Source organism: Micropterus dolomieu, linkage group LG05, assembly GCF_021292245.1.
Source record: "Micropterus dolomieu isolate WLL.071019.BEF.003 ecotype Adirondacks linkage group LG05, ASM2129224v1, whole genome shotgun sequence".
Lineage (NCBI taxonomy): Eukaryota > Metazoa > Chordata > Actinopteri > Centrarchiformes > Centrarchidae > Micropterus > Micropterus dolomieu.
This window is the reverse complement of record NC_060154.1, coordinates 16387755-16401716: the sequence shown is the minus strand read 5'-3', so window position 1 is coordinate 16401716 and position 13962 is coordinate 16387755. Positions and strand designations below refer to the sequence as shown.

Here is a 13962-nt window from a genome sequence, read left to right as displayed (position 1 = left end):
GTTTTCACCGTAAACAGTAAAATTTAAACACATGTAGCTACACGAAGGAAAACCTGTCTCACTACAGGGCCTGTCCACTTTGTGGCCATCAGTTCAAATGCTCTGAAAAAATATCAGTTCTGCGTGCAACACCGTAATTACTATACTAATTACTACACATTTAAAATGTTAGTTTGGTTTAAACACTATGGTTGTGGGTTGGATAAAAAAAAGTTTGTGTATGACACAGGGTACACTAGGGTCTCTGTTACATGTCAAAATATTTCATTAAAATACGGCTCACATAAGTTTCTCTGTGCACGTCACATAAACATTAAACAACCAAAGTATAAACTCTTAAGACTGTTAAAAAGCCTGCAACATCTCTAATGTCTGAGTGGATCAACACACATTTGAATCTCTTTATTGTATCTGTGTCAAGATGCGGTGAATAAATAATGTCCTGCAAAGAAGCACAAATGTGTGTTATCTACCTCAAACAACACACAGACATGTTGAAACCATTTTTGCAATGCAGGGATTTGTCAGCATAGAGACACTGCTGTCATCTGTATCACGACCAGAGGGCTGAACTTCACTTAATGTTAACATACCAGGGTCTCTTGTGGACATCGTGATGGGAGTTTCATGCCGAGTGAGAGCCTGAACTGTCTTGTCTGTTTGCCCTTGCAGCTGGTGAGTGAGCAACAAGAGAGCCGTCCGCTTCTAAGCCCTTCCATTGACGATTTCCTCTGCGAGACCAAATGTGATGGGGTTTCACGCCCAGTGACCTCCAACACAGCTGGTACAGTACAGTCACACAGTCATTTAGTCTGCAAAAAGTCTAATTAATGGCATGCAAACATGCATGCATGACTACGCAGCACAAGTTTTTAATTTTCTGTTTAAAATGCCCTTCAACCATTTATACCAGGTTTCATGTCAAAATAATGATATGCAATACAAATGTACAATTAACCTGCAGTATATAGAGAAGAAAAGCTTTTTGATACCATGCTGTGGCTGTTAACACGTGAGGGACTTGAAAGACAAATCGGATGCTACCTCCTGCTAACAACATGTTTTCATCAACCATGGCAACAATACTGGAGGGGGTGTTTTTTACTTGGCTGTGTCATGTGTCTATTAAATCAACATCATACCTTTGACAACTGTTACTAGCAACACAAAGAGTATCTTATCTGATGTTTTTAACAGAGATTCACGTGCAGAACAAAGCTCTCTAGTAACCACATGAGTTTGACTTGCAACTAATAATGCATTGCTGCCTGTACAATAATTCATTGTATATCTAAGTAAATAATTAAACAGGACGTCTCCTGCCACATGTGCTCAATTTAAAAAGGGATTATAAATGGTCAATGCCAGTCCTAATGGCAGTTCCTTCCTGTTAGTCAGCTAATGCTTGACTCCATGCTCTCTCTCTCTCTCTGTTTAGTAATATACTCACAGAAGAGTCAAGATTTCCAGTGGATATTATAGTCAGTTTGTGACATCTGTTTTTGAGCTTGGGCTTTTGAATACATTTTTTTGTTTATTTGACATTACTCAGGTTTCCATCGAAAGGTAGCGCAAATTATAACTGAATTCCCATAAAATGTTTTTTTTACTACTGATATCTGAATATTACAAGTTGGGCACATCAAGATATAAGGTATTAATTCTTCCTTCAGGTGCAATCAAACCACCAAGTATTAGCCCAAACTGGCAAATCAGGTTATATTTGGAAAATATTTAAACATGTTGTGTCTGAACATTATCTATTTACTCTATACACATAAAGGCAACATCTTGACATCAGTAGAGAACATGTAAAATGTATATTTAAGTGTGTCTCCATTAGTACATGTGTGCATTATATAACCTTTTCATTCTGCCAAAATAACAACAAAGGCAAAGTAGGTGTTGAGAAATTGAATGTTCTGACTCCAACAGATGCCAAGTGCCATCTTGGTTTCCACATGGGTGGGACCTTGATCACTGAGATCTACCATTTTTTTAATGACTATTTGCAGTACCAGATTGCACAGCTGACATGTGTCATCTCCAAACTGGCCGCTCACTGTGCTGATTCAGCTGGTGAAAGTATGGGGGGTAATGTCGTGGCAAACTCTCCACCTTCTGTCTCCCCAGTGCCTCCTGCTGCTCCCGCTGACAATGATGGCCTAATATAATTGGTTGTGAATCTCAAAATGGTCAGATCCTGTCTAGAACTTAAGTCTATGTGCAATATTGTAAAGGTACAATCATCCTGAATAAATGCTTGTACACATGAAATCATCAGAGCCGAGTAGTTATGGATGTGAAACATCTTGTGTTCGAAGACTGTAAGCCGTTTTCACATTCTCTTCATGTTCACTTGGGTTTCCTCCAGCTGCTCTGATTTCCTCCCACAGTCTAAAGACATGCAGGTGAAGTGGATTTTAGTTGCGATAGTCTGTTAATCTGTTTTCACATTGTGGTGGACTTGGAAAAGCATCCAGCTGTGAATAACACTGAACAGGAATTAGTGAGCAAAGAAAATCAATAATCAATGATAATTACCAGTTGTGCTCTGCAGTCTGATTTTGAGGTTTTGATTTTTGCCCGTTTATGGAATTATTAAAAACTCCATCATAAATTATAAATTGGTTTTATTGTGTGTATCAGTGTCTGGGTTTTAGAAACACACTAGTCACACATGGCTAATTAAGTTTTCTATTTTAGTAATAAAAAGGGGAACAACTCTGAAGCTATGAACTAACCAAATCAGCTGGTTGCCCCTGAAGTGTCTGTCCCACGCTGGTTAGGATATTCATCACTACTCATTTCTCGATATATAGGCTTAGCTCATTTAGTCAAGAAGGGCCTCTCATCAAAACCCTCTTGCTGAATAAAATTCCCTCTCTTCAATACTCACACTCAGGACTTTGCTCTAATATGCTGTTTCAATAGTCACAGGAACACTCTACAGACACAACAGTTGACCTTTGATCTTAAATTGATTCCTGGAATCTCAAGAAATCAGTTGTGAAGCGATCAATCTCGTCTCTATTGAAACGTATTGTTATCAAATGTAAATTTGTAAATCTAAATATTCAGTTGGCCATATATCATGGCCGCCTTTTTGGGGATAGATCCTATATAGATCCTATAGTCATGTGTTTGTATTATAATTTTGACGCATTTTTGCATTCAATTCATGTTAACCAAACCTTTGTTTTATGGACATGTCTAATAATTATTTTGTGACATTTCATGAACCTGAGCGTTTGAGCTACCTTTCCATCAGCAGTAACTGTCACCAGTATCATTTAGCTATTTACCACACTAACAGTGAATATTCAGGTTTCTTATATACCTCAAGTCAGATTTGGATTTGGATGTTTGGCATTTGGAAAGCATGATTCTTTCCCCCAAAAGGAGGCATGGCCTTGGGGCCTGCTGCTTGATGACGTGATGCCGGTCTGATGGATACACCCTTCTCCTGAACAGCGATTGTCCAATCGTAGCCTAGCAACCATAACTAGGCAAGCTTTGGATTTGGATTTCAGGTGACTGCTTTAATAAGCACGATACTTGGAATTCAAAGATTTTGGAGGCTCAAGTCTTAAAGCTAGAGTAGGCAACGTTGAAGAAACTTGCAAGAGACAGCGAGATTTTAAAAGTATGTAAGTGAAGTAAGTAAGTGAAAAAATTCCACCTGCTCCCTACAGGCCTACGCGCAGTGAGTGCACGGGCAGAGTGCACACAGAAAGGCAGGCAATTAGGTAAACCAGCCAAGAAATGATTGGCCATGATTATTACAGTCCTGTGACAACCACAGATACTGGATTCTTTTTCATTTTTGTGTCCAAGCATATGATTTATTAAATGCTGTCAGGATGTAAAGAACTACAACAAAATATGCTTCTGAAATAAATTGCCCCAGGTTACGTTAGAAAAAGGCCTGTTCAAGACTGGCACATCTATTGTGTGGTATTTCCCCCACTGCACGGTAGCTGGCTAACTGGCAAACACAGCAGCACAGTGGTCCTGCTCTACTGAATTTAGGGATGTTTACACTCCAGCAACCTCAGCTGAACAAACCCAAGCATCCAGCACTGGATAACACTGAAAAGGAGCAAAGACAATAAATGATGAATGATAAATACCAGTTGTGCTCTCTCTTGCATGCAGCTTTACTTTCGTCTGATTTTGAGGTTGAAGACTATTTTTGTCCCTTGATGGAATTTTAAGAACTCCATCATAAATTATAAATTGGTTTCATGGGTGTCTGGGGTTTAGAAACACACTAGTCACATACATGTCTAATTAAGTTTTCAATTTTATAAGGAGGAGAGAAGAAAATGAGCAAGCTATGAACTAGCCAAATCAGGTTGCCCCTGAAGTGTCCTTCCCACACTGGTTAGGATATCCATCACTACTCATTTCTTTATGCATAGGCTCAGCTCATTTAGTCAAGAAGGGCGATGGTTAGCTGGATAATACAGTGGCTCTGTCCTGCTTTAATGAATTTATGGGAAGTTTACAGTCCAGCAATCTTAGCTGAACTTACCCAACATTGTGTCACATTTATCAAACTAATTAGCTAGTCCTCATCCTCAAAACTTTTTCTCTAGTAAAAGTGAAACATAAAAGCAAAGTGAAACATAAAAGCATAAAGACATAAGCACAATATAAGCAGGGTTACGTTGGAACAATATAACATTTTTCATTGTCCTTAGAATACCATACTACGATACAGTAAGGGGCTTATAAGTTATGTAGCCTTCAAGTGCCTGTTTAAAAATATGTGAACCAGAGACAGCATTATTAACTGATTCAGCTAATGCTAATTAGCTAGCTAGAGCTTATAAAATCTACCAGTTGTTCATTATGTTGTAAAGCTGAAAAGCTCAAGACTCCATAAAAATGCTCAATAGTCACATTTATTTGCTCACCATCAGTCCATTGGCCACCACGGAGCAATTCACTATCCATTATATAAATATACAGTATACAAGCATCCAGTTAAACTATCCAGTTGATGAGGAAAACATACTCCTGTGCAATTCTCTTCCCCGTATTATAATTTCAAGTAGACTTGAGGGTGCAGAAACATTTTTGACATCATTGCCTTTTCATGAACAGCTTCTGTTTCTTTTTGATGCTGAAAACTCTTCAGGCAACCTTCCCCACGAGCATGTCTCGCTTGATTTGCAATTGTACTTGTCATAGAAAGAGCGCAAGGCATGGAAGACAAGTACACTCTTTAATTACACAGAGATTTCAGTCAACAAATGCTCTCAGTTGGTTGTCATAAAACAGCAGCTCGCCAATTATGCAGTCATGTGTCTGTAGTTTTGAGTTTGGGTTCGCATTGCACAAAAGACACAGTCAGGGTTCTTAAAAATGAGCAACCTTTGTAGGGTCCTCAAATAACCAATGCATAAAAGGGTTTAATAGGGTTGTGAACCTTATATCTTACCAGAACTTTTAGACAAGTCGCCATCCCATGTGTTTTCTGCAAACATATGTTTATAAAAATCCAGTGGCAATGACAGAGATAATTAAATTCCTTTTATTACATATTAACAAAGAACACAATTCCATTCCTGCATCCAGATGTGCTTCATGTACAATATGTGCATTGCACTGACAATGGAATGTGACATTACATGTAGAATGGATTTAAGAGATATAAAAATGTTCACCATGGAGGGAACAAATAAATGACCAGTAGCAAAAATGTACTTCACACAAAATGTCACAAATTTTCCATTACAATGATATTAAGAGGGACAACTCTCACCCAAAATTTTGGAGCGTTTGTTTGCATTTCACCCTGTTGGTCCAAAATTCAATAAACATGATGTGGCTGTAAACAGAGAAGAGAAAAATCAGCATTGGGGAAAAAAAGGCAGTGTGGGTTTAGTTTACAATGATTGGACGACAGCCCAGACAAAAGTTCAGCCCCTTGACATAAAGCTCTGTCCTTCTTTGCCGCTCTACAAACCTGAGATTGAATTACTTAATTGACCAAACTGGAGCTCCTCAAGGGGCTGTCTTATCCTTATCAAACTGTGCAGCGGCCTGTAGTATATTTAGATTCTTTGAAAAGAGCAGCAGCAAATTTTTTAGATGTCCACCCAGGGGGCAATACTGTGACAGCTTAAGTACCCTTGACAGCTCAACTCGCCGTGTCAGAAAATGTGTAGATCAAAATCAAAGCTTTGTGTGGTACAAGTGAATAAGTGGTACAAGTATAAGTGAAACCTGCCGTTCTATCTTATTACAAAGCCAAAGGAAAGTTTCTGATGATACAAGCTTGAAGAATCTAAAAGAAAACACTTAGCAGAGTGAATGACCTTGACACAACTAAGCACAAAATAAAAGTTGTTAAAACAGTTGATATTGAAGAATAAAATTCGATCAGAATACCATCATTCACAAACTGAATTAACAATAAATCTCACTGAATTCAAAAGAACAATTATGTAAATGCTCCGTACTTGTATAGCGCCTTTCTAGTCTTTTCGACCACTCAAAGCGCTTTTACACTACATCTGCATTCACCAGTCACACACATTCATACACTGAGCCTAAGTGCTCAAAAGGAAACTAACATTCACACTCATTCATACGCTGGCGGAATAGCCGCCAGGGGCAAATCGGGGTTCAGTATCTTGCCCAAGGACACTTCGACACGCAACCAAGGGGAGCCAGGGATCGAACCGCCGACCCTCCGATTAACAGCCAACCCGCTCTACCTCCTGAGCCGCAGCCGCCCCACATTATATAAGGCAACATAAGAACAGAGAGAAAAAAGAATAGAGCAGAAGACATTGAAGCTGTGTTTTTCTAGCATTAAAGGGCACATGAAGGATCCATTTATACCTGAATGCTGTAATGTGATATAGTGAATTTACTCAGTAATAAATCATAAACATTGGAAAATAATGTTTAAATAGTGAAATTGTGTGACCAAATGACTTATAACTGAAAATTTTAGAATTTACATGCAAATGATTAAACCAATTGCCCAATATATTATAATCATTGATGGCAAAATTCAATAAAGTATCTATACATTTTGTATATACTATATCTTGTAGAATTCCATCAGTAGAGAAACCTGTCTAACTTTGCAGCCATTCACATTTATAAAATCTCAGATAAGTTTAAAGAAGACCTATTATATTGCATTCCCAGCCCTATATTTTTACTCCTCCTGTGAGTTTGCTTCATTCACTCTGGTCGGTGTTTACATCTCGCCGCACGCCAACGTTCAGGACGCACAGAGCACGCTGGTCAACCTGATACTGTGTGTGGAGCAGACAAACCCGGACTCCCTTGTTATTGTTCTCGTTAACTTTAACAGGGGAAATCTCAGCCAAGAACGCCCCAAATGCAGACAGTTTATAAAGTGTCCAACCAGAGAGGGGAACACTTTGGATCACTGCTACACCACAGTTAGCAGTGCCACACGCGCTCCACTGGGACACTCTGATCACGTGATGGTCCATCTGATTCCTGCTTACAGGCAAAAACTAAAGCTCTGTAAAGGCCGATTTATACTCCTGCGTAGGGTCTACGTAGCCATACATTTATACATGTGCGTAGGTGTGTCCGTCATTCTGCAATTATACCTCCAAACGTTAGTCGGCAGTAGCACTGCAGCGTCCACGACTTTTGCCGGCCGAGCAGGCTAACTTCCAGTTTAGCGCTCTAATGTGCGGCTGGTGTAGCCTTTTCAAATGTTACCAACCGAATGGATCACATTCTGATGCGAAGTCATTTAGCTCGGGTTGCGATGGTCAAATATATTGATTCACTGTGTTACAGCCGCCGTTTTGGCCACTACTATAACTATACTATTACTTCAAAGCCCTGGGTACTTCCAGTCTGCTCGGAGGCATTGCGAGGCTACCCAGCCAACCAATCACAGAGCTTACGGTCCGCGTCGACTCGACGTGTAGTTACATTTTGGAGGAGGTGCACGTCAGGTGACGGCGTAGCGTCTGCGTAGCCCCGTAGCCTACGCCGTCGATTTGACGCAGAAGTATAAATTAAAATACAGGTTTAGTAGGGAGGTGCGAGAAGCTAAACGACTGTACTCAGAGAGACTAAAGAACCAGTTCTCTGCCAACGACGCCACTTCTGTCTGGAGGGGGTTCAGACAGATCGCAAACTGTAAACCCAAAGTCCTCCACTCCATAAACGATTCTCGCCTGGCAAATGAGCTGAACCAGGTCTACTGCCGCTTTGAGAGTCAATCGGACACCATCCCCTGTGACTCCTCCGCTCAGCTTCAGCCTCAGTCCACCACTTCTTCCCCTCCCTCCTCAGAGCTGGCCAGCTCCACCCCCTCCCCTGCTCTCTCCATCACAGAGAGGGAAGTCAACGGTCTTTTCAGGACGCAGAAACCCCGCAAAGCAGCTGGGCCGGACTCTGTCTCCCCATCCACCCTGAAGCACTGTGCTGATCAGCTGTCTCGGGTGTTCACAGACATTTTTAACACCTCACTGGAGACATGCCATGTGCCAGCCTGCTTCAAAGCCTCCTCCATCATCCCTGTCCCCACGAAAGCAAGGACCACTGGACTAAACGACTACAGACCCCTCGCCCTGACCTCTGTGGTTATGAAGTCCTTTGAACGCCTTGTGTTGTCCCACCTAAAATCCATTACAGACCCACTCCTGTACCCCCTGCAGTTCGCCTACAGAGCCAACAGGTCTGTAGATGATGCAGTAAACATGGCCCTTCACTACATCCTCCAGCACCTGGACTCCCCAGGATTTCAGCTCTGCTTTTGACACCATCATCCCAACCCTGCTGCAGGACAAGCTCTCCCAGCTGAGCGTGCCTGACTCCTCAATGACTTCCTGACGGACAGGAAGCAGCACGTGAAGCTGGGAAAACATGTCTCTGATTCCAGGACCATCAGAACCGGATCCCCTCAAGGCTGTGTTCTTTCACCCCTTCTCTTCTCCCTGTACACCAACAGCTGCACCTCCAGTCACCAGTCTGTCAAGCTCCTGAAGTTTGCGGATGACACCACCCTCATTGGGCTCATCTCAGGTGGGGATGAGTCTGCCTACAGGTGGAAGATCGACCATCTGGTGACCTGGTGCTGCCAGAACAGTCTGGAGCGCAACACTCTGAAGACAGTGGAGATGGTCGTCTGCAACTAGTCTCATTAACAAGGCCCGGGTCCCCCACTAACACTCCCCCATCTCAAATGATAAAAATGTCTCTGCACATGTAAATACTGTTTCATCTCGTGTCGGGCACAGGCCTGGCACGTCGCACATATTTGTTGTTGATTGTTGATCTTTGTTGTTGTATATTTTTATGTTGTCAGTTTATATATTTATATGTAAACAATATTCTTCCTTCTGATTCTGATATTATACTTCTGTGACTTCTGTATGACAGCTTTGCATGATTCAAAGTTCAAAAAAATAATTGTCTGTCTGATACTGGCTCTTCATGTAGGCCTTCATTTCAGCCTCTGTCTGAAACAAGCTGTAGATGCTCCTGTCTCTTTAACCCCCCCCCCCCTTTCAAAGCCCACTGTCTTCTGATTGGCCAAGACCTGAAGCGTGTTACTAGGCTGTTGTTGTTGTTGCTGAGCGGTACACACACACGCAGATTATCCAAAAGCTAAGTGATCGTTGGGGGCAGTGCGTTTACATACAAAGTCAATGTGAAGATGCGGTGTCGCTGCTGGAAGTTGAATGACCTAGTGAGCTCAGAAAATATGTGTCTGTAACTTTATTCCAGCTATCGTTGTACTTACTGTGAACAAGTTAGGATAACATAGCCCTGATTTCACATGTTTAAAAATCTGCATCATATTGTAGTTATTTCGGCATCAGTTTGATCCGTTTATTGCTATTAAATACAGCAAAATGTTTACTAGGGGTTCATACAGCTGTAGTAATGGCGAGTTGTGTTTATTCGCGTTATGGCGTTGTGTGCGAACACTTGGCAGTTATCCAGCGATAAAACCCCCGCGAGGAAAGGATTAAATTCTCGTTTGGTCTGAATGCAGTTGAGTGTTGCTGTGCTGTTGCAATGCAGAGCAAATGATCATATGAGTCATAAAATGTGGGAAAGCATTTCTCCTTTAAATGAACCAGCAATAAACACAGAAGGCATATTACTGGTGCAATCTACAGTACTTGTGGCCAGTGATTTCCCTCATATACATATGTGGAAGATGTAAACCTGTTGAATGCTCCCTCCCAAATGAGCATCATGTTCACAAAATCCTGGTTAGAAATCATTAGGGCTGGATGGTATGGCCAAAAATATTAACACGATAAAAAGGGTCATATCTTTCGATATCGATAATTAAGTGCCAAAGTATCAAATAGTTATTTCTTTTGAGTTTAAGTGCTGATTTTTGCTCCTGAGTGAAAATTGAAGAAACCTGATAGTTAATTGTGCTTTAAATTCTTCTTTATGGTCAACACTTGATTCCGAACAGTGGATCACTTCACAAATCTGAGGTAGAACATTCAAAACAATTATGATAAAATCTTTGTCAACAAATATGCATGAGTAAAATTAAGTAAAATCTTTTTTCAGTCAAGTGTGTATTCAAGTGTCTAAAATCAAACATTTATTGAATATTTATTGAACATTTGTTATATTGTTATTGAAAAAAATTATATCATGATAATTATTGTTATTGTTTTATTGTCCAGCCCTAAAAATCATGAGGCATAAAGAAATGTATATTTATGCAATGCTTCTGTGATAAGAGGAAGGCTAAAGTACTGTCACGTCCCTCACAGTTCTGTCTTCGACACTGGACCTGCTGGATCTCAGTGAACCTGGCGACAGGAGGAACAGCAAGGACAGGAAGAGTCCCCTGCTGTCCCGGGGCAACGTCCAGAAGAACAACCCACACAGGAAGAAGACGGATGAGACGGAGTTGATCCAGGTGGAAGTAGAACAGACAACACCGAGCATGAGAAGCCCAGAGAGAGCATCACTGGACTCAGGTAGAGATGGGTTGTAGATTTTTTACAATCTTTTAGAAGAGTATAGACACTGGTACAGAGAGAAAAAGCATTTAACAACTCATACACTAGAGATACATGTAATGTCATATACCTGCAATATCACATACATCTATAAAACTGAAATCCTATATGATTTCACATAGTACCCTGCCCTGCTTTATCTTGCTATCAACCACCTCACCCAGTTTCTCAAAAGCCATAAAACTCCCACAAACCACCCAATCTCTTACATACCTCAGCAACTCGGACTCCCATCATCGCCTGTGGAATTGACCTTGCACATCTATAAGATGGGCCAAAGAAGGATCAAGACAATTTACTGTAATGAAAGGAATCATGTTATAAGACATTAAGAGGAAACAGCCAATTACTTTCGTATTTGCCTGTTGAAAAGGTTAAATTCTTCAACGAGAACTAATTATGCAGAAGGGGTCAAAATACAGTGTGGTGAATAATTTATAGCAGTGAGATAGATTATAACTCTAACGTCAGCAAATGTCCGGTTAGAATTGTGGGCTGATGTTTTTTTGTTTACACCCACAATAACGGTCTGCCTTTTTTAGCTCACTGTTTGTCCCATCAGAATGATTTCATTAGTGGTTGTGATCTGGTGTTAAAAGGTTTATATTTCAAATAAAGGTTAAAATAACTAGTTACCCCCGCAATGGATTGGCGACCTGTCCAGGGTGTATCCCGCCTTTTGCCCGATGTCAGCTGGGATTAGCTCCAGCCCCGCGCTACCCTGTACGCAGGATAAGCGGTTGGCAATGGATGGATGGATGGCTAACTAGTTACTTTTTAAAAATAGTCTTACTGCTTAATGACATGGCAAAATTTACATGTACATCTTAAAACAGCATTAGTCCAAATTAACAGATTCATGAACTGTCTGGTTGCTGATATTTCAGAATTTTATATTTAAATTGATTCATTTGATCAAAGCCGAGGGCTTTTGATGTGCAACCAATTAACTTAATTCAATTTTCTGTCATTTCAGTCTGTTTCATGATTTTATTATTATTTTATTCTTAAGTATTTTATTACTGTCACCAGTTAACATTGGTTCACCATTGGATAAATGGGAAGAGCTGAACCCCAACTCTGAGAGGAATGGCAACAGAAAATGGAAAATGGAGAGACGGCGATCTTCTAAAAATTCATCCAATGAGTTTCTGTGGTAAGTATTGTCCTGATAGCGACATTTTATAAGCCCAGTATCCATACAAATTAGGCCTATGTTGGACAATTCAATGGCTTACAATTTACATCATGTACAGATTATATTGGCTTTCCTGTTTTGGTCCAGTTCACATCACCACTGTTTTCAACAAAAACGCTCTAAAAATCAACTGTACGCCATCAGCAGACAGACAAAGTCAGGGAGTGAGTGTTGAACATTATGAGTAGAGTATTTAGCAGCTAAAGAGTCAGATACTTCCCTCAGGAGTTGGTGGAGTTAAACGGAGAGTGGTTATTGGACTTACATTCCCAAGGTGGCCAGAAGCACAGATCTAAATGACACTAATGTTGCTCCATATCTGCTAGATGTGTAAATTAACAATTGTTTCCCTACATGTTAGCCATCTCGCCTTTATAAGGATGTTGTTTACAGTTTTTTGTGCTGTCCCCAAGTGGCCAAAAGAATCTGTGTGTTTTAGTCACCTATTCTTAACCATACTCTTAACATCTATCCCCAACATTTACCACACCATAGTTGCCATGCACTTGTAGAAATTTAAAAATGTTGGCAGTGAACTGTATCATAGCTTTTGTCAAGTTGTCCAGTATCAGCGGAAGCCCCTGAATTTTGGGTCAGAAAACTGGTTTACAGGTGTACAAAAACTCCAAATTTGCCAAGGTGGCAGTGGAGAAATCTTATGTGCGTACATTTGAGATACTGCATCTCCTAGACTATAAGAAGTCTCAGAAATGTTCTACCTATCAAGTTTAGCACAATAGGTCTGTACCATTGTAACCACCTATCTCTCTTCTACTTTAGGTCCATAGACTGTAAAACCCAATTGGAGTCATCAAATAAGAACTCCTTGGAAGCAAATACCAAAGTCGAGCCAGAGTCGGCCCTGGCATCTCAAGTAAGTGTTCAGTTTGAGAGGAGCAGGCAGTAATCATCATTATTGTATGCTCTGTCTGCACTTGAAATCAACATCCTTTTGAAGTGAGAAAGCTTCACACATCTCAAACAATATTGTTCTGACTACTCGTTAAGCCACCATAAGAATTTTATAAAATTATTAATTTAACTTGTTTATTTAACAACTTCATGTCAATGCATAATAATGTAGCCTTAATATTTAAGCCTGTTTCTGATGAGAAACTCTGTTGTGTAACCCATCATTTTGTCCTAACACCTACAATTCTTCCATTTCAGCTCAACAGGCAGTATATTAGTGGAAGACATGTAAGCCTCCCTATGCATCCTTTCATATAATATTGAAAGACGTCTACATTTGCACCGGAAAAAAAGCATCACACCATCTCATAAAATTTGACTTAAAAGACAAAAAAGAGGAGATTGCATTGACGCCAAAAGGAGCCTTTGCGGAAATCCAGATATACTGTCAGCCTTGAGATCGTTCCTTTGTGGTGCTACGAGGTCCAAATGTCAAGCGCTTTCCTCCTGAGTTGATGTCTCTGTCTGGGTCTGCATTACGGGTATTACAGACGCCATTATTAGATTATTAGCCTATGAATTATTCAGTATTCTTACTCTGAGCCCATTACTGTTGATCTCGCCAAGCTAGATAAACATACATCACCTTTTCAGCACTAAATAATAGATATGGGATTAACGATAACCGTCCGAGACAGAAGGAACTTATTGGCAAACAAACGCATTAAATATTTTTCGCATAGGAGTTACGTAGTAGATGACAGATACTGTAAACAGTGGTTTTAATTTCCTACTTGGCAGTTACTATACACACACACAAACTGAAAACACATG

General features: G+C 40.4%; 1 protein-coding gene across 1 annotated transcript in view; it reads left to right on the top strand.

Annotated features, from left to right (window-relative positions):
• The window catches only part of pex5la (peroxisomal biogenesis factor 5-like a), a 134084-nt gene that overhangs the window by 87674 nt on the left and 32448 nt on the right, over nucleotides 1-13962 (top strand). The window contains exons 3-7 of the mRNA XM_046049481.1: nucleotides 673-784; nucleotides 10767-10976; nucleotides 12051-12174; nucleotides 12997-13090; nucleotides 13387-13416. Of these exons, the coding sequence (XP_045905437.1) occupies nucleotides 673-784; nucleotides 10767-10976; nucleotides 12051-12174; nucleotides 12997-13090; nucleotides 13387-13416 (570 nt within the window). The remainder of the gene's footprint in view (nucleotides 1-672; nucleotides 785-10766; nucleotides 10977-12050; nucleotides 12175-12996; nucleotides 13091-13386; nucleotides 13417-13962) is intronic.